We start from the raw sequence: 20,819 nt of genomic DNA on the forward strand, positions 1-20,819 counted from the left end.
ACCCACTTTTTCATCATTTGAAAAAGTAATACAATTTTTAAAACCACTTTTGATTTAATTTAAGGGAACATACATTAAGAACGTTGAGGTGCAAGTTTTAAATTAAACGTTGATATAATTTTGTGATTTGTCACTGCCTTAGCTTACATTTTTTTTTAAGTTTATTTTTCAGAGAGAGAGAGAGAGAGGGTGCATGAGCAGGGGAGGGCCAGAGAGAGGGGAGAGAGAGAATCCCAAGCAGGTTCTGCACTGTCAGCCCAGAGCCCAACACAGAGCTCCATCTCCCAAACCGTGAGATCATGACCTGAGCCAAAATCAAGAGCCAGACACTCAACTGACGGAGCCACACAGGCGCCCAAAATTACATTTTAAATCCTTGTACTTTAATATCTGAATCTGTTTGTTTTTCCTTATTGGTTGGTTAGTTGCTTTTGTTGGGTGAAGGGGTTGATAGCAGTCCATTGTGTGCATTTGTAGGTGATCCTACAAATGTGTAGGCTTACATGCCCACACACATTCTTTATACATGTGTATATACGTATATATCCATGCATATAGGTGTTTATGATATGTTTAATATTGTAAAGCTTATGTAAAATCAATTTTGCAAATGAGTTTAATTGTGAACAACTCAAAGAAATTAAAAATCTGTAACAGAAGCTAGTGAATTGTAAAACTTTTGTTTGAACTTTGCTATAAAAGTCACACTTTGATTCACTTCATAATTTGAATCTTTTTGTAATGAAGATTTTTTTAAATTATTGTTTTTAAATCTTGAATCAATCCATGTCCATGGGCAGTTTCTGTTCATCCGTCTGTAAATTACCTATTTTCTCTATCTTAGCTTGTATAGTGGAATGTCTATATAATGTTAGGGCTAGAAATAGAGGCAGTATTCTTCATGTTTCTGTTGTCTGTAAGTTAGATATAACTCATTTAGTAATGACAAGTTGTAATTATCTTTGTATTCTTCCTACTTCCTTACAAAACCCAAGTAGTTCTTGGAAGGTGTGCATCAGGATTCCATTTTACTCTTAATGGTTATGGGTAATCTCTGTCTGTGGTCACTGAATGGTTAATGAATATTGTTAGGTAATGAAAAGAAGGGGGGCCGTATTTTAATGACTGTGTTTGGCCACTGTGTTAAGTCAGTGCCTGTATACCATTGATTTGATCTCATGACACCAAAAGGGAGGAAACATACAAATAAAGGAATACATCTGGGCCAACATATATAGCGCTCCAGCTTACATGCATTATGAATCATATATTTGGGAAGCGTGGTCAGTATAATTTTTCTATTTGTAGTACAATATATATTTAGTAAAATAAAAAAATGGTTGCAAGCATGTGTGTAGGTGGGTGTACGCATAGGGAAGAAATAAAATACTCGAACAAGTTATAGTCTGTTTGGTCATTTCGATCCTGGGTGGTTAAAACTTAAGAATAACGAATGCCTCTAAGAAGGGGAGGTGCATTCCATTACTGAAGAGAGTATCGAGTATCGGAAGGAAAGGGAGGAGTTGTTTTTTCCTCTCTCTCAAGTGTAAGTTACCCTGGGTCAAGTATAGTCACAAGTGTGCTAACCATTCTACCATTCACATTGGAGATTACCTGAAAAGCTGGCCTTTCTCTAACCTTTGGGTAGTTCTGCTTGTGTTATAATGTGAAATTTCAGATAACTGGTGACATAGAGGTGGTTTTTATGACTTGTTTCTTGTTCAGATGAGCGATCCCCAGCTGCTCAGTATGTCGACCTGTTGCTGAACCCAGAGCGTTACACTGGCTACAAAGGGCCCTCTGCATGGAGAGTGTGGAACAGCATCTATGAAGAAAACTGTTTCAAGTAACTGGAGGGAAAACGGCTGAAGGGAGGATGGAGTAAGGGGGGTATGGTTCTGCAGGGAAAACATTACATACAAAAATCAAACCATTTTATGACTGAGTTTCACACTTGCTTTTTCAGGCCTCGATCTGTTTATCGTCCCTTAAATCCTCTGGCGCCTGGCCGAGGTGGGTGTTTCATACATTTTCATGCTTTCAGAGATTATTTACAAAGTGTCTTTGTAACTAAACAAATTTTGAGTGAATTTTCAACTATTTTATGCTTTTCTTAATTTGAATGATCAGAAGTATAAGATTAATTTGTGGGGCACCTGGGTGGCTCAGTTGACTAAGCATCCAGCTCTTGATCTCAGCTCAGGTCATGATCTTACAGTTTGTGGGACTGAGCCCCACATCGGGCTCCTCACTGACAGTGCTGAGCCTGCTTGGTTCCCCTGTCTCCCTCCCTGTCTCTGCTCCTCCCCTGCCCCTTTCTCTCTCTCTCTCTCTCAAAATGAATAAACATTTGGAAAAAAGTATAAGATTAGTTCATAATTGAGGCTCAAGGTTTCTATGTGTTTTATTTAATTGCTGACATTTATTGAGTGCCTGATCTGTGCCAGGCCCTAACGTAGGAGTTCTAGGTGAAATAAATCAGAATATATGAGTAATGCTTATATATCAGAGGTTTCCTGGGGAACTCTTAAAAATCTGGATTTCCAGGCCCTATCCTCTACCAACTTAAGTCAGAATCTTTGGGATTAGCCCCAGGTATTTTGTTTTGTTTTGTTTTGTTTTAATTGTCCAGGTGATTCCAATATGCAGGCAAGTTTGAGAACCAGTGGCTTGTAACGTGCTTCTCAGGCTTCAGGTGTGCATACGAAGTACCTAAGGGCCTTGTTGAAATACAGGCTCTGATTCTGTAGGTCTTGGGTAAGGCCCAGGATTCTAACAAGCTGCCAGGTGATGCCTAGGGTTCTTGCTGATCCATGTGGCACATTTGAGTCCTAAGGATGTAGAGGAGTCAGAAAGGTTGCCTGCAGCTTTACTCTAGACCTGCTGTGTCCAAGCTTCACCACTTGACACGCTGGGCTGTATCGAGGACGTGAAATATGGCTAGTGTAAAACCAAGTTTGACATCTTACTTAATTTGTTTAAATTTTAAAATGGAAGCAGTGTAAAATACTTCCACCATGGAACAACTTTATTCTTTCGATAGGACTGCTTTTTTTTCTTCTTTTTTTTTTTTTTTTAATTTTTTTTTCAACGTTTATTTATTTTTGGGACAGAGAGAGACAGAGCATGAACGGGGGAGGGTCAGAGAGAGAGGGAGACACAGAATCGGAAACAGGCTCCAGGCTCCGAGCCATCAGCCCAGAGCCTGACGCGGGGCTCGAACTCACGGACCGCGAGATCGTGACCTGGCTGAAGTCGGACGCTTAACCGACTGCGCCACCCAGGCGCCCCTCGATAGGACTGCTTTAACTGGTGCCTCACATAATGTGCAGTTGTTGTAGTGCATGTATACTTTTTACTTTTTAAAACATGGGTATTCGAAAAAACTTTAGTAGAAATTTTTATTAGAAAAAACTTGACGCATGTGGCTAGTGTTGTATTTCTATGGGACAGCATTGTTGTAGACAGTTGGAGGTTAATCAACGTGAAACTACCTGGGCACATCTTCAGTCCGCTCTCAACAAGGAGCCAAACTCTGTTCGCAACTCTGTAATTGACTTGGACTTTTGATGTTTTCTTCAGACCAGGATTGATTTTAAGAACTTGAATTTCCCCGGTCTAGATTTGTATCTTTAAGGCATCTTTAAAGGTTGACTGAATGGACTGCTTTTAGCTACTCTTTTACAATGTAGCAAATGTTCTTTGCTTAGGGGAGAAGGGAATTGGATCATGAAAAGGGTGTGCATGGTTTCTCATCCTTTGTCTGTTTTGCTACTTTGACCTTATAATTTATTATAAAAGTGGAAACGCAGAAGTTATATAAAGTAAAAAGAGAAGGCTCCCCCCACACCCACCCTGGTCCACACACTCTGTTCCATAGTGCAGATCTTGAAAGGCATTCTTCGGACCTTTTTTATGATTAGTTTTTTGTTTGTTTTTTAGGATTGGAGTTCAAACATTAAAAGTTGAGGTATAATTGACATACAACATTATATTAGTTCAAGGTGTAGAACACAATGTTTACATGTTTGTATATATTGCAAAATGATCACCATAGTAAGTCTAGTTAATATCTGTGACCATATGTAGTTACAGAATCTTTATTCTTGTGATGAAAACTTGTAAAATCTACATCCTTACCAGCTTTCAAATATGCAGTACAATGTTGTTAACTTTAATTGACAAGCTGTTCATTACATCTCCGGGACTTACTTATTTCATACCTGGACGATAGGTACCTTTTGACCACCTTCACCCATTTTGTCCACTCCCTACACCCTACCTCTGACAGCCACCCGTCTGCTCTCTGGATCTGTGAGCTTGGGGAGTTTTGTTCTGTTTTGTTTTGAGATTCCACATTTAAGAGAGATCATACGTTATCTGTCCTCTGACTTCTTTCTTTCAGAGTCCATCCATGTTGTCACCAGTGACAGGGTTTCCTTTCCTTTATGGCTGAGTAATATGATCACTTCTTTTTTTTTAACATTTATTTATTTTGAGGGCGGGGGAGGGAGAGGCAGAGAGGAAGAGAGAGAATCCCAAAAAGTCTCCCCTGCTTAGCACAGAGCCTGACATGGGGCTCAATCTCACAAACCAGGAGATAATGACCTGAGCCAAAGTCAAGAGTGGGACGCTTAACCGACTGAGCCTCCCAGGCGCCCTCGATCACTGGCTTTTAAAGCAGAAAATATAGTTAATTTAACAAAACCATCACATCCCAAGAAATACTTCATGTCCGTATTATGATAAATGAGAGGCGTGAGACCACTGGAAAGATGAGAGGAAGGAGAGCACCACGTAGGAAAAGATGGGAGGCAGAGAAAGGGGGGAAAAACAGCCAAGAAAGAGGGGAGACAAGGGACCGGGGCGGGGAGCCCCAGCCACCAGGTGAGGGATCCATGCCGTAATTCAGTAGCTCTGGCCGATGCTCTTTGAACACCATCTCTGCGGAAACTGCTAGTGTCGAATCACAGCTCCTCAACCGTCTCCACCATGCTGCTTGCTGTTCCCCAGCCAGACAGCCAGGCATGTACAACTGGCTTTCCAACAGTTTCCACAGCAGAACCTTTCTTTCTGAAAATGAAACCTTGTATCGGAATGCCACATACAGAGCTGACAAAGGCAGAGCTGCTGTGGATCCCTAGAGCCCAACCTTCTAGTGCTTCTCCATGTCTGGGGAGCTCTGCAGCACCTGCACTGAGGCTTTTGCGGATGACAGTTTGGGCGGTACTTTTATTAAGGTGTGTCCGTGCTGAGGAGCTGTACCTGGAAAGAGAGAAGTATCCGGCATGGAAACAGCAATGTTCAGAGTGGGTTGTGCACATAGGATGAAGGAAGCAGCTGGGTCTCTCTGTTAATTATTGAAACTAGTGATCTTCAGGAGTATTTTCAGAGGCTTTTAAAAAATTTATTCATTTTTGAGCGACAGAGTGTGAGCAGGGGAGGGGCAGAGAGAGAGGGAGACACAAAATCAAAGCAGGCTCCAGGCTCAGCTGTCAGCACAGAGCCCGACGCGGGGCTTGAACCCACTAACCGGGAGATCGTGACCTGAGTTGAAGTTGGACGCTTAACTGACTGAGCCACCCAGGCACCCCCAGAGGCTTTCTGATATTTATTGTATAAAACATCTGTGAAAATCTTGTACCTTTTGGCCTCCATTCTTATCAAGAAGTCTCATTTGGAAGATCACTATACACTGACCAAGGTTCATAGTATAATTAATAATTTAACACAGTAAGTTTTAATCTGATGTTGATTAAGTAGGTTTAAAATCTGAACTATGGAAGACAGTTTCTAAAATCCTGTTTATTATTTTCTCTTTTAGGAGAAGATGATGGTGAGTTAAAACTGTTCTATTTGGGTTTGCCTCAAGTGTAGAGAAAATGTTTTTAGTGATCAAAATTTGATTTTTCTCTCTATTCAAAAGAAAATGTTTATCCTATTTTTCCAGAAATAGCCACCAATGAATGGTGACAAAAATAAATGTTCTATAATGTATATTTACCCTATGTTTGAAAGATGTATAAATTCCATCTTAAACATTTAGTGTAGAAACCAGGATTACATTACAAGTTCCCCACTTTCCGGTTATTATAATCTGCTTGAATATGTCCTGTAGAAATGGAGACAAGATAGTTTTACCAGATAGTTTGTCTTGTGCCTTTATTTTCTTAATGTCTTTGTAATTTGTAACCTCTGTTACAGTAATACGTAATCTGATGAATAGTAATTTACCACCAATTGATTACTCCAGGTTACCAAATGAATATCAGTCATAAATTGCCCCCAAACAATCAAAATAGTTATTTCAAGTGGATGTTTACTTCTCTGTGCTCAAGGCAGTGATAAGCATTGTGCAAGGTTGAAAGATGTGTGAAAGATGATGCCTTGCCCTACAGATGCTGACAGTATGTAGCAGGAATGACCAGCACTGCTCATAAATAATGGCAAAGAAGTGCTGCACATACATAATAAAACAGTAAGTGAGCTAGCTCTTTAGAGGTGGGACAGATCCTGTCCCACTGATCTGGAGGCTTAGTGGAGGAAGTGGCATTTGAGAGGAGTGTTGAGTAATGGGACAGGTTTAGGCTGATAGAAATTGGATCCTGTGTGCTGTTAGGAGGAAATAGCATGGACCAAGGAGCTCAGAAGAGAAGAATCAAGCGTGTTTGGGGAGACCGTGTTAGCAGTAGGGAACACTTCATACAGTAGTAGTTTAAGTTGGGGGAGAGGAGCAGAGGCCACATTCTTGAGGATTGGGGAGCTCAACTTTTCCTGATAGCGTTTGGGGTTTCTTGAGTAAACAAGTGAGATTATGATGAATGGTCCTTAGGCAGAGTATGTGGAATAAGTTCATCTGTGGGAAGATGTTTGTGTAGTTTTGCAAAGTATGAAGACTCTCAGGAGACAAAGTTATTCCCCACTATCTAATTTATCCCCTAGACTCCTTGCTCGGCTCATCTATGTGTTGAGTTTTTCTTCTGTTTTGCTTTTCTCAGGTAGAATAAAGATAGGTAACTCACAAAGTCTATTTTGATGAACTAGATTGATGTTTATTGGCTGTCATTTTTTTTTTTTTTCTAGTCAGAACAGCATTGTTCTAGAAATAGCTCTTTTAGCATTAGTACATGGGTAAATCAGGCCCTTCCATACTTTAGGCATTGATGTTCCTGAAAAATTTTTTAAAAATTAAGGGATTTTAAAATTACCTCTTGCAATTTAGGAGTTCTAGATAATTGAGGAAATGTATCTAGCTTTACTGCTCAGGAAAAAATGGAATAATTACTAATTTGATTTTTGGATTATAATTCACTGTTTTTTCCTAGAAATTTTAAGGCATTATATGGCTGTTATGAAAAGCAAATTTAAGATTGTTAAACTCTTTCACCACCATACTTAGGGATGTTTAAGCCTTCTAATGAATAATATTACATAATATTTTGACTGAAAAATTTTTTTAAAAATTTTGCTTAGTCAAGTATCATTTATAAGAAAATTTTCCCAAAGTTACTTAAAGTACTTTGGGGCTTTATTTTCTAGAACCATATGCCTATTTTTCTACTTCACATGAAGCAGTGGCCATTTCTAGAGGTGTTCCTTAATCTGTCGTAGGAAATACTTTATGTGCTTAATTTATTCTGATTTGTAGATGACTGTTTAAAATATTTTAACCCAATTCTGTGTGTATCTTTTTTTTTTTTAAAGGAGAATCATTCTACACGTGGCTAGAAGGTAAACTTACACATCTGCATTTTAAATTTATTAGTCTCCTATAAAAATGTATGGATTGATTGAATATATTTTTGTAAGTTCAGGATTCATTACCTAGACAACTAATTTTTACAGTGTTGAAAGAAAATAACATATTGTAGGTTGTTGTATTTTAGGATATAATTATTTGAAAAATTTGAGGTTATTGGTCAGCCAAAAATAATCAGCATTAGGGAGATATACACGGCATATACTGTCCTCAGGTTTTCATAACTGGCTCCTCAGTGTTATTTTCATTCTGTTTGTACCACTCATCCAGACTGCTTTCCTAGTAACCATTTTGCAAATTTGCTTTGTAGGTAGAGACCTTCTTGTTGGAAGGAAGTACTTGTTATGTATATGAAAATGAGGGAAGGTACATTTGATTTCAGAAGATTAAACAATGTTTACACATGTTAAGATAGTCTAAACTTGTTTAATTAAAGGATAAAGCAATATAGCTCCCAGTAGATACTTTGCACTCTTACATTTTTTGGTGTTGAAAATATAAATACTAGTAGTGGAAAACTGAAGCATTCTAGGATTTTAACAACTTCAGTTAAAAACTGGATATGTGAGGGGCGCCTGGGTGGCTCAGTCGGTTAAGCGTCCAGCTTAGGCTCAGGTCATGATCTCAGGGCTCGTGAGTTTGAGCCCCGCGTCGGGCTCTGTGGTGACAGCTCAGAGCCTGGAGCCTGTTTCAGATTCTGTGTCTCCTTCTCTCTCTGACCCTCCCCCGTTTATGCTCTATCTCTCTCTGTCTCAAAAATAAATAAACATTAAAAAAAAAAACTGGGTATATGCTTTTTAAAAATTTACCAAATTGTCATTAATTTATGAAAGCAAAAGTTAAAATGTGTCGGTGAAAGATAACCAAGTTGAATGATACAGGAAATCATAACTGTATAGGAACTCTGCAGAGTTCAACTAAGTATTTTATGTTTGCTAATTGGTGATGTTACCTTGTGAAAATGATTTCTCTTTTATTTTTATTTATTTTTAAATGTTTATTTTTTTTGATAGAGAGCGCAAGCAGGGGAGGGGCAGAGAGAGAGGGAGACAGAAGATCAGAAGCGGGCTCTGCGCTGACAGCAGCAAGCCCGATGTGGGGCTTGAACTCAGAAACCACGAGATCATGACTTGAGCCAAAGTCAGACACGCAACCAGCTGAGCCACTCAGGAGCCCCCTGATTTCTCTTTTTTAATGTAGTATGTACCTGTGTTGGCCATTATTAAGGTGAACATTATTGATGTGCCAGTACTACTAGGAGTTATATTGATAAATGGCCTATGTGGAAGAAAATTCTTAATTTTATTTCATTAGCTGTATTCTAAAGATACAAATTGTGAAGAGTAGTATTTAGGTTGAGAGAGGTGGTAAGGGACTCTGAATATTGATAATGGAAGATGAGAATGAGATTTACGGGCAATATTGAATTTTCTAGGGTATTCTTTATTAACCACTTTTCTAGTGTCCTACTGATGGGAGTCCCTGAATACTGATACCTGGTTTCAGAGAACACTCCTATATATAGGCAACTGATTGAACTTTTCTGAGATCTAGTTCGCTCATCTGGGACATGAGATTAACAATGGCCATCCAATTCACCTACACTGTACGTGTAGATGATGCCTGTAAAAATGCCTTTGAAAATCACTAAACAACGTGCAAATATCCAATAATACTGTTACAGTAAATCTAGCCCTTTTGTGAGAGAAAAAATTACATATCCGTGTCCTGTAATTCACTTGTTGAAAATGAATCTGGGTGAAATTAAATCCAAAAGAAAGAGAACCATTGTCTAAATTGGATAGTTGAATTTGCTCTGTATTTTTAGAAATAGAAATCGGTAAATTTTGCCTTTGTAAATCAGCTTCTGTAGATGTTACTTAACATGACTGTGATGGCTTCGTCATGCCTGCCAGCAGACTGCAGGCAGGAGAGAGCTGTCCAGCAATTTCCCACAAGGTGTGCTGTGTGTTTTATTGGTACACCCAGTTGGCACATCTTCTATTATTAACCATTTTGCTTAAAGTTACCTTATTTTCACAGTTTATGGAAAGACATTTCTACTCCTTCTCACTCCTCACCTGTCCCCATTCCAAGTAAAGGGTTTTGAGGGCTTTGCAAATTAGAATTGCCTCCCAGTCTGTGTTCTTATTTTTAGGCATATGAATTTTCACAAGCCGTGCTTTGCCTGTTTTCCCTTCTCTGGTCTTTAGACACTTTACTGGCTGTAAACACTGCTTACAGAGGTGCGTTAGAAGGAAAAGAAAGTGAACTATACATCTGATCATTTTGCTACTTGGTAACAGATTTAATGAAAAGTTTTACTAGAGGAAAAGTTAGTAGTTCATTAAACTTGTTCATGAGGTTTATATGCCTTGCTACCATGAGCATTCGAACTGGGCCATATACTTTTAGGAAGAAGCTGCAAAAAAGAACTTAATTTCTACTTTTTGGTCTCCATCCATGACAATGGGAATATTCTAGCAAGAATTCTAAATTAGGGAATGAGATCTCAAAAGAATTATATTTTGCTGTTAAAAGCTACTTGCTTCACGGCCATATAGGGTAGAACATCGGGTAAATTGAAGATCTAAAACACCTTGGGGAAAATGCAAAGCCAGCCGCATACGTACTCTTACACTTAAAAAATCCCACAGCTTACAAGTGAGGTTTTTTCTTAGTTCCTTCCCACTGTTGAAGTTCATTTTTCCTCCACGGGGAGAGTTTACAAAAAAAAAAAAAAAAAAAAAACAAAAAGCAAAAATGACAAAAAATGTTGGGTGGTAAGAGAAGGAAAAAGCCAAATGCTCTGCATTCAGTGGATTCTTAAAATCTAGGTTTTTGCATTTTTATCTATTCCAAAAATCGTCTATGAAGAATATTTTCTAGAATTTTTTTCTTTTTTTGTGGTTAAATATACATAACAAAATTTACCATTTAAATATGCGTAACATAAACTTTGCCATCTTAATTATTTTAAGTTTAGTGGCGTTAAGTACATCCACAATGCATAGTACTTTTGTAGTAAGAGTAAAAATGGAGGTGGGGTAGGATAGGGTAGTGGAATTATCTTGACCTCTGTTTGAGCAAAAGCCTGTGTGGCTTAAGGCTACATAAAATCATTTTCCATCATATTCCTGTATTCCGTCTGATCTGATTCTACTCAGAGGAAACAGTCAACCTACTTTTGTTTCCTTGGTTGAAATTCCTGGATTACTGTTTCCCAGGTTTTGCCTCCTTACCAAGTGGACCATATAGTCCAGTGGAACTAGAGGATTGTAGGGTGGAGGATTAGTAAGACACACTAAAGAATCCGGAGGAAGAAGAGAAATGGAATGCGGTCTCGTCTTCCTCCACAATCAAGTAGGGTCGGAGAATCGACAGCCATAGGAAAGGGAAAGGGAAAAACAGCTGTTGTTAAGCCAAAGCAGTGGCTTTCTAATTATATTGGCTTACAGTTTAGCCCTAACCCATGAAAAGTCTGTGCCACTGCTTTCTGAGTAACGTGGGAACTTGTCAAGTACACCCATACTGCTTGGACCTCCAGGGCCCAGCATTTTCTGTCTTACTCTGCATTAGGTTAGCATGTGCATAACTCCATTCAGAAGTCAGAATCTTCTAGTAAGAGAATCTTGATCTAATCATTTTGTTATTCCTTGATTATTTTTAATTTCCTTGAACCTTAACTTTAAAAATAAGCCTGTGTACTGAATCTCCTTGATTCAGTATTTCCGTTATCTAAATGGATGTGATTTCTTTTTCAATTTTTTTCTGAATAGGTTTGTGTCTGGAGAAGAGAGTCTTCTATAAGCTTATATCGGGACTTCATGCTAGTATCAATTTACATCTGTGTGCAAATTATCTTTTGGAAGGTAATCCCATTTTTATGTAGAAATCTTCTATTAATGTAAAAATTGTTGGGGGTAGATATATATTCTCTAGAGAGGGGAAAAAAGCCTACTTATTAAAGGTATTCTATGTATTTCTGTTTCTCTGTAGAAACGTGGGGTAAACCTAGCTGGGGACCCAATATGAAAGAATTTAAACGCCGCTTTGACCCTGTGGAAACTAAGGGAGAAGGTCCAAGAAGGCTTAAGAATCTGTACTTTTTATACTTAATTGAGCTTCGAGCTTTATCAAAGGTCGCCCCGTATTTTGAGCGCTCAATTGTTGATCTTTACACTGGAAACGTAGAAGAAGATGCTGACACAAAAACCCTTCTACTGAATATCTTTCAAGATACAAGGTAAGAATATGGTTTCACTCTTATGTGGATCCTGAGAAACTTAACAGAAACCCATGGGGGAGGGGAAGGAAAAAAAAAAAGAGGTTAGAGTGGAAGAGAGCCAAAGCATAAGAGACTCTTAAAAACTGAGAACAAACTGAGGGTTGATGGGGGGTGGGAGGGAGGGGAGGGTGGGTGATGGGCATTGAGGAGGGCACCTTTTGGGATGAGCACTGGGTGTTGTATGGAAACCAATTTGACGATAAACTTCATATATTGAAAAAAAAAAAGATACAAGGTAAGAATTGACTATCAGCAATCTGAAATTCTGCACTCTGAATATGAATGAGGCAGTGCTTGAAATACAACAGAAACTGATTCCTGAAAGCCAGTTAGGAAGAGGGAGGGTCACACGTGAGAAGGAAAATGCTCAGACGGACAGCAGAGCAAGTAGAACAGCCTGTCCACACTTGCGAATGGCCTGTATTTTCAAACATAACTTTACATTTTATGTGGTGTCAAAGTTTAATGCTGTTTTAATGTATTCTGCCAGTTTTGTATTCTTCCCATTGCTGTTTAAATTCAGATGCTGCTATAAGGGGGTTGGCATGAAGGTAGATACCTGAGGGACTGTTGTTAGCTTGACCTTCTAGAATAGAACCCCTTTTAAAAATGCTGAGTTTGTAAAATTTGAGTTTACTGGTTGTTAAAATGAGCATGAAGGAAAGTTGGATTAGCAAGTGTTTAAATTATGCATTAAATTTTAAAACCTTTTTTTAAGAGTGTTGCACATTTTCCACATAAATTGCTTTTAAACTCATTTTTTGAATTATTTTTTATCATGTAATTTCTTTTTTTTTTTTAATTTTTTTTCAACGTTTTTATTTATTTTTGGGACAGAGAGAGACAGAGCATGAACGGGGGAGGGGCAGAGAGAGAGGGAGACACAGAATCCGAAACAGGCTCCAGGCTCCGAGCCATCAGCCCAGAGCCTGACACGGGGCTCGAACTCACGGACCGCGAGATCGTGACCTGGCTGAAGTCGGACGCTTAACCGACTGCGCCACCCAGGCGCCCCTCATGTAATTTCTTTAAAACATTAGTCTTCTAAGTTACAAAGCCATGTTTATGTTGTTTTACTCTTTTATTGAGTAGTTTACATGTGAGCTGTTGGCCACCTTCCTGTGCTATTGAACTTCACACACGTGTAAATTATGACGTGTAAGCATTTGTTCAAGGGACAGAAAATTCTGCCAGAGCTCTACTGCATAGGACTTGAATTTTTCGTCTGTAACTTACAGTCTTGTCATTTCATCAGGTCTTTTCCCATGCACTTTGATGAGAAGTCCATGTTTGCAGGTGACAAAAAGGGGGCCAAGTCATTAAAGGTAAAAAGTTTGAGCTTGGGGGCTAGGGTGGGGAGCAGTTTACTGGCTGTGTTTTAATCCTGTCCATCTGAACTCTTTCCAGTTCTCTATCTTGTTGAAGTTGGTCTGATTGGATTTTACTACAAATGACACAGAAAACCTCTTCTCTGTACTTTTCAATTCGCCTTTTCTCCTTTCTGGTCTGGCCAACTCTCAGTGAATCCTCACTTGTTACTCTGACCAATGAATATGGAACCTTTGTAAATGTAAATGTCTTTTTAAAGGTCTTTATCTTGAGAGCAAGTTTTCTTACTTTAAAATCACAGCGTGTCCTGTTTTGATTCTAAAATCGTGAACTGTTAGCGATTTTGAAGGCAATAAATACCATATTTTTTCTAAAGTTTATTTAATGGGATATCTTCTGGAATGTTCCAATTTCTGGAACTATTATGTCTTTGTCTTTATGGACTGACTTAAAAGGCAAAAAAATTACCTGCTAACCTAGGATATCAGAAGGAGACTATATTTAAGGAACCTTATCAAACTTCATGTTAGCAGCTCTTCATTTTCATTTGCTTACAGTATGTTAGGGAATATACTGTACCCTTAAAATGTTCATAAAAATAGTTGAAATGGACTAGCAAATAGTCTTCTAGTACACCTCCACAATCCTTTATAAGCAGTTCTGAAATCCAGAAAGCTCCAACACGGTCATGTTTTTCTTCTGTTTGGTGCAAATTAATTTGTTAGCAAAACCTGACCAGAACTGATACACGAGTATTCGTAGTGTTTTTTAAAAATTCTGCTGTATGAATATTCTTACATTTTGCAACAGAAACATTAATGTATTTGATGACTAGGTGTTGCCACACACTCCAGTGGCATGTTTCGTAATAAATCCTGTATGTACTGTATTTCTGAAATTTGGAAAATTCTGAATGCTGAAACACATTTGCCTCGGAGATGTCTTAGTTGTGGATATACTACAAGAACTACTAAATTAGCACCGAGTGATGCTTCACTCTGGAAGGGGTTTCTAGGGGCTTCGGAAGTGAAGTAACAGTCCCCTGTATACTAAATACAACTCTATTTTAGTTTTGGAAGATTGTTTTGTTTGATGATTATTTGAGGGGCATGTTGCTGTTGTGGTATGTAATGTAACATTAATATGTTTTTGTATTGCTGTCTATTTTCTAAGTATTTATACAAATGTTATACTTTTGGATAACTGGATCTTTCTGTGGAGGAGGAAGGTGGGAGTGAGAAAGGAACTAGCTTTCAACTAGAAATTGCTGGAAATTGTGTTTGCTGTTTTTCAAAGGGTATAAAGGGGGACTTCAGTTCACTTTTCCATCTGCTCCTGAGAACACAAACTATATGAGAATGGAGAGCAGAGGACTTGTGTTCTTTCTGTTGTCTTGTGGCTGGGATACTGCTTCTTGGGAACCCTTTGGGCAGCCAGACAGGGCTTCTGGTGGCCAGAGTTTTCAGGCTGCTTGCCTCTAGCTTCATACAATAAAATGTTTACCTGGGTACAATGAAATGAAATTTATTTTCTGTGTTTGCCAAATGCAAAAGATGAGGAAACTCTCTTGACTAGTGTTAGCCTCAGAGGAGACTGATCTTAGAGTCCTAGAAACCATGATTTAGATTCTCTCCTGTGTAGGAAACAATTACAGCACAATACAAGGTCCAGTAGGCAGCCGTCCCTGCAGAGGCTGTCTAGCAAATGTGGGGATCGCACAGCCCTGTGATCACCGGGGCTGATGGAGCACCCATTACAGTGTGTGGTTCTAAGGGGAAGGATGAAAATTGATCGTTGGTCTAAGGCCGGCTTTCTGATGTGGCCTCACACAAGCAATATGTGAAAAATAAGCCAAACGTAATAGAGAGGTATTTACCCCTTGTTCTATGCAGATATCAAATGGAGGCAGCAGTGAAGTTCCTTCAGAGTAAAACCCACCTATCATTTACGTTCGTTTCTCCCATAGTGTTACTTTGTAGAGAGTAGCACCTCAATAAAACATTTGTGTTAATACATAGAATGACTTGTATAAATTTCTATGGTCCGTTTTATGTACCATGTTATGTCATACAAATGCAAATATTTTTCTTCTTCGCTGTTGAGAAACTCCTTCATTAATAAGCTTCAGAACTTTTATTTCTTACAATTCAGACCAATGCAGTTTAATTTTAAACCTCTAATGAGCATAAAAAATATGTCCTGCATGTTAGGAGGAGTTCCGCTTACACTTCAAGAACATCTCCCGAATAATGGACTGCGTTGGATGTGACAAATGCAGATTATGGGGGAAATTGCAGGTTTGTATTTTGTCTTCTGTTTTAAAACTATTTCTAACCTTAAATTTTCCTCCCGGGAAGTTGCAGGTTTTTAGTACAGTGCCCTCATTATTCACTGAAATTAGAGGATCTAAAGTGTGGATTTCCTGCTTCTTCAATGAAAAAGATGAATATATTAAATCTGTGTTATATGTGTAAGAATATCTCTCCTGTTTGTGTTAATGATTTTGGTTTTATTGTATTTGTTTCTATTGGTACAATCTCAGATTCATTTTTTCTTCTTTTTTTTTTTTAATGTTTATTTTTGAGAGAGAGACAGAGTGTGAGCGGGGTTGGGGCAGAGAGGGAGAGACACACACGGAACCTGAAGCAGGCTCCAGGCTCTGAGCTGTCAGCACAGAGCCTGATGGGGGGCTTGAACCCACATAAAAGAGAAGTTCTGCCAAGCAGGCCCATTTCTGTGTCTATTCAGTGTGAAAGGATTGTTTGATACTTTATCTTATTTATTTACAAGTATGACAAGAAGTCCTGGAAAGATCAAGAGACAAAATTTTTTCTCTAGTTCTAATAATTGATAAATTTTGAAGTGTGGTTTTCACTAATAGCTTCTACGTTTTGAATTGCTAGGGGCCATAAAGATTGCTTTCAGGGTTACATAGTGAACACTGTTATTCTAATGGGATATTTTCTAGGTTAAAGCATTTTAGTAATTTATGTCCAACAAGTGTTAAGTTATTCAGGTTCCTTAATAGTTTAGATACATTTATCATATGCGTAACGTGTGAGGAAGTAGAAACTGTAATTTGCAGTTTAACATTTTGGTGAAAAGTTCAGTTCATATGAATTTCTTGACTCTCATCACAGTGACTGCGTATTCCTTTTAACCTTTATAGTAATTATTACTACAGGAATTTAATTGTTAACATGTATCACTATTTTCTTTAGACTCAGGGTTTAGGAACTGCCCTGAAGATCCTATTCTCTGAAAAAGAAATCCAAAAGCTCCCAGAGAACAGCCCATCTAAAGGCTTCCAACTCACCCGACAGGAAATAGTTGCTCTTTTAAATGCTTTCGGGAGGTAAGAACGGTTTTCACAGTGAAGGCTTCTTGGGTTTTGCTGGCTTCAGCAGGACCACAAAGAGATCATCTTCTCTGCTAACGTCATTTGCTTTGTTTGGTTGACAAAGAGAAAGAATTCTATGGCATCCTACCTGTCCACACCGTCCGGGGTCTGCGCAGGTCCCAGGAAAAATGAATAAAGTCCGATCGCCTTCTCAGTGTCGTGGGGCAGATACTCTACTGATAATGCTCCCTTCAGCTGGCTGTAGCCTGTTGGCACACAGCAGCAGGAGTAAGGAAAGGAAAGCTGGGCTGAGATGGTGATAAAGCCGAGGCGGCATTTTCCCTTCGTTCATTCTTACCCCATTCTCCCAGCACAGACACAGAGTTCGCTTTTGGTTTGCACACAGATGGTTTCAAACAGAATTTGAGTTTTCCCCCAGAGAGGCCTGCAGTACCAGTGAACTGAGAATACAGAGCAGAAGGAAAAGAATCCCAAAGTCAAGGAAGAATTGTTTTAAAAAATAGGGAACCACATGATGCAGAAATCATTTCTTAGGTTTTCTTAACGTGCATTTTTGAGTTAAAACGGGGCCATTAAATTAAATTGGCTCTTCCCCATCTTAGATATCACCTGTTGCTCCTGTGTATTTAAAGATGACTCTGTAGGTTGGGATTTCAGGCATATGACAGAGGACATAGGACATCAGTGATTAGTGCCTGATGGAAAATTTAGTTCACTCACTTATGAGGCCTATGAGTAAGATGGAACAGGAGAAACTGAATTAAAGTATTTAAATGAAATTTAAATGAAAAAGATGTTTGAATTTTTTTTTAACATTTATTTTTGAGAGAGACAGAGCATGAGCTGGGGCGGGGCAGAGAGAGAGGGAGACACAGAATCCGAAGCAGGCTCCAGGCTCCGAGCTGTCAGCACAGAGCCCGACGCGGGGCTCGAACCCACAAACTGGGAGATCATGACCTGAGCCAAAGTCGGCCACTCAACCGACTGAGCCACCCAGGCGCCCCTTAAATGAAAAAGATGTTAAACAATTTAAGCATTTTAAATCCAAATTAAATTGAGGAAAAAAACAGATGTTCACGTCCTCAGATTTCTCTGAGTCTCCTAGAGAATATTCATAAAGGCAACCCTTCTGGCTCTAGTTCTGTATCCAGAGCCTGGTGTTCTCTCTTACTGTTCTTTAAAGACAACCGGAGTCTGAGTCCGCGGTTTGGAGTTCTAGAATCCCAGGCCTGCCGTGTACTGGTCGTGTGAGCTCAGGCAAATGACTTCGCTCTTCCAGCTTGTGCCCCTCTCTGTGACAGATGGATGATAGAAAGTCTTCTCCCAGAGCTAATGTGATGATGACCTGAGATTAGACATGACCGTGCTTCTAAAACTACAGGATGCTACCTGAATTCCATGGTAGGGGTGCTGGTGATGGGGATTTACAAACCAGTGGAGGTTCAGTGCTCTTGTTTTCGAGTATTTAAAAAATTGTCTTTGTTTCTCACCAGATGTGGGGAAACTGTTCTGCTAAGGGCAGTGACACTCAGGCTGGGATGGTCACACAAGGATACAGCCTAATTTAATCTCCTTTTTCTTCCCCAGCGAAACACAAACACTAGTTTATTCATGTGCTTTTTAAAGCTCTTAAAATAATCCTCTTCCCCCCGACTCCCAATTATAAAAGTAATTCATGGTCATTATAAAAAATTTAGAAAAACATATGAGAGTATAATTTTAAAAATAAATTTAAAACTCATTCATATTCCCACTACCCAGGACTATTTCAGCATTTGTTGTATTTTTCATGTGTATTTTCCCCCTACTTCTAAGTAAAATATTTGTGTGTGCACGCATATATGTGTGTATGTGTTAACAGAATTGAAACATACTTTTTTTTATACGTATAATTTGTCGTCAGGTTAGCTAACATACAGAGTGTGCAGTGTGCTCTTGGTTTTGGGGGTAGATTCCCATGATTCATGACTTACATACAACACCCCAGTGCTCTTCCCAACAAGTGCCCTCCTCAAGGCCCATCCCCCATTTTCCCTTCTACCCTGCCCCCCATCAACCCTCAGTTTGTTCTCTGTATTTAAGAGTCTTTTAGGGTTTGGCTCCCTCTCAGTGTGTAACTATCTTTTTTTTCCTTCCCTTTCCCCATGGTCCTATTAAGTTTCTCAAATCCCATATATGAGTGAGAACATGTGTTATTTGTCTTTCTCTGACTGGTTTATTTCACTCAGCAATAATACCCTCCAGTGCCATCCACTTTGTTACAGATGGGAAGATTTCATTCTTTTTCATCACTGAGTAGTATTCCATTGTGTATATAAACCACCTCTTCTTTATCCATTTGTCAGCTGATGGACATTTTGGCTCTTTCTATAACTTGGCTGTTGTTCATAGTGCTGAAAGCATACTTTTTGTGTATTTTCCTGTTCTATTTGGCATTGTATTACAATCATTTCCTGATACGATTACATTTTTTAATAAGGATTATTCTTTTTATTTTTGAGAAGAAAATATTATATTAGTTTTAGGTGCACGACATAATGATTTGCTGTTTGTATGTATTGTGGGATTTTTACTACAGTAAGACTAGTTAACATCCATCACGACAGTTACAGAAATCTTGTTCTTGTGACAAGCTTTAAAGTTTACTTTCTTAGCAACTTCCAAATACATAAGCATTGTTTTATTTTTTATGAGGTTTTTCAGTTCCAGTATAGTTGACACACAGTGTTATATTAATTTCAGCTGTACAATATAGTGACTCCACACTTCCATACATCATGTGCTCATCACGACAAGTGCATTCCTTAATTCCCATCCCTGCTTAACCCATCCCTCTATCCCCCTCCCCTCTAGTGACCATCAGTTTGTTCTCTTATAGTTAAGAGTCTGTTTCTTGGCTTGTCTCTCTCTTTTAAATATGTGCCAATATTCTGTTATAAGGACACACTGCAATTAACTTAGCCCCACTCTCCTCTTAATCTTAGTTGAGCTTTATTTTTTTAATTCATATGAATCCTATACATTTACTTTTTCCTTAAAGAATGTAACAGTTTTTGTTACTAATTGTTACGGGATTTGTTCATTATATCTTTTACCTGATTATCAGTCCATTTGTTTTTTATTTAAAAAAAATTTTTTTTTCAACGTTTATTTATTTTTGGGACAGAGAGAGACAGAGCATGAACGGGGGAGGGGCAGAGAGAGAGGGAGACACAGAATCGGAAACAGGCTCCAGGCTCTGAGCCATCAGCCCAGAGCCTGACGCGGGGCTCGAACTCCCGGACCACGAGATCGTGACCTGGCTGAAGTCGGACGCTTAACCGACTGCGCCACCCAGGCGACCCAGTCCATTTGTTGTTTTAATGTTTGGGTGTTTTTGTTTTTTGTGTTTGTTTGTTTTTTGTTTGTTTTTGAGAGAGAGCATGCAAGAGTGGGGGTGGGGGCAAAGAGAGGGAAGGACAGAGGATCCGAAGCAGGCTCTAGGCTCCACACTGGCAGCACAGAGCCCAATGCGGGGCTCAAACCCACAAACCGTAGGATCACGACCTAAGCTGAAGTCGGACACTTAACCAACTGAGCCACCCAGGTGCCCCTCAGTCCATTTAAATAGTAAATGACTGGCTACACTAACACATACTAACACATAAAAATTATTGTGTTACACCTCGGGGAGGTTGTGCATTAGCTTTACATAAGTGAATTCGTAGTTTTCTCTGTCCAACAGCTTATTTAATACAGTTTTATCTCAGGGCACCCAGCACCACATTGCTCTGTCACGTGATGCTGGTGAGCAGGGACATACAATGCGCACTGTCTTCAGTTCTAGCCACTGAACTGAAGCCATTTCGGCCATTTTCCAGGGAAAATGTGGTTTCTGTATCTTGAATACTCTGTAAGTATCTTTCCTACACGAACAGCCATTTTCTGCTAGTTTCTACATTTGTATCAAATGGTTTGCATACGGCATTAATATACCCGTTGGGTGTTACGATATCCTCTAACGCGCCTCTGAAAGAGAGAAGCAGCAGGTAGACACAGGTGCGCCTGTGCCCTCCTATGTACGAAGGTGTCACACGTCTCTT

General features: G+C 39.1%; 1 protein-coding gene across 4 annotated transcripts in view; it reads left to right on the top strand.

Moving 5' to 3' along the window:
• Nucleotides 1–20,819, top strand: part of ERO1B (endoplasmic reticulum oxidoreductase 1 beta) — an 83,786-nt gene that overhangs the window by 36,939 nt on the left and 26,028 nt on the right. For all 4 annotated transcript variants that reach the window (XM_047088567.1, XM_047088568.1, XM_047088566.1 and 1 more), the window contains 9 exons: nt 1,726–1,846; nt 1,967–2,013; nt 5,825–5,836; nt 7,705–7,731; nt 11,539–11,631; nt 11,759–12,005; nt 13,303–13,372; nt 15,587–15,673; nt 16,598–16,731. In XM_047088567.1, coding sequence (XP_046944523.1) covers nt 1,726–1,846; nt 1,967–2,013; nt 5,825–5,836; nt 7,705–7,731; nt 11,539–11,631; nt 11,759–12,005; nt 13,303–13,372; nt 15,587–15,673; nt 16,598–16,731 — 838 coding nt within the window. The remainder of the gene's footprint in view (nt 1–1,725; nt 1,847–1,966; nt 2,014–5,824; nt 5,837–7,704; nt 7,732–11,538; nt 11,632–11,758; nt 12,006–13,302; nt 13,373–15,586; nt 15,674–16,597; nt 16,732–20,819) is intronic.

Source organism: Lynx rufus, unplaced genomic scaffold, assembly GCF_022079265.1.
Source record: "Lynx rufus isolate CCGP_SWC_20201006 ecotype Redwood Valley unplaced genomic scaffold, mLynRuf1.p SCAF_25, whole genome shotgun sequence".
NCBI lineage: Eukaryota > Metazoa > Chordata > Mammalia > Carnivora > Felidae > Lynx > Lynx rufus.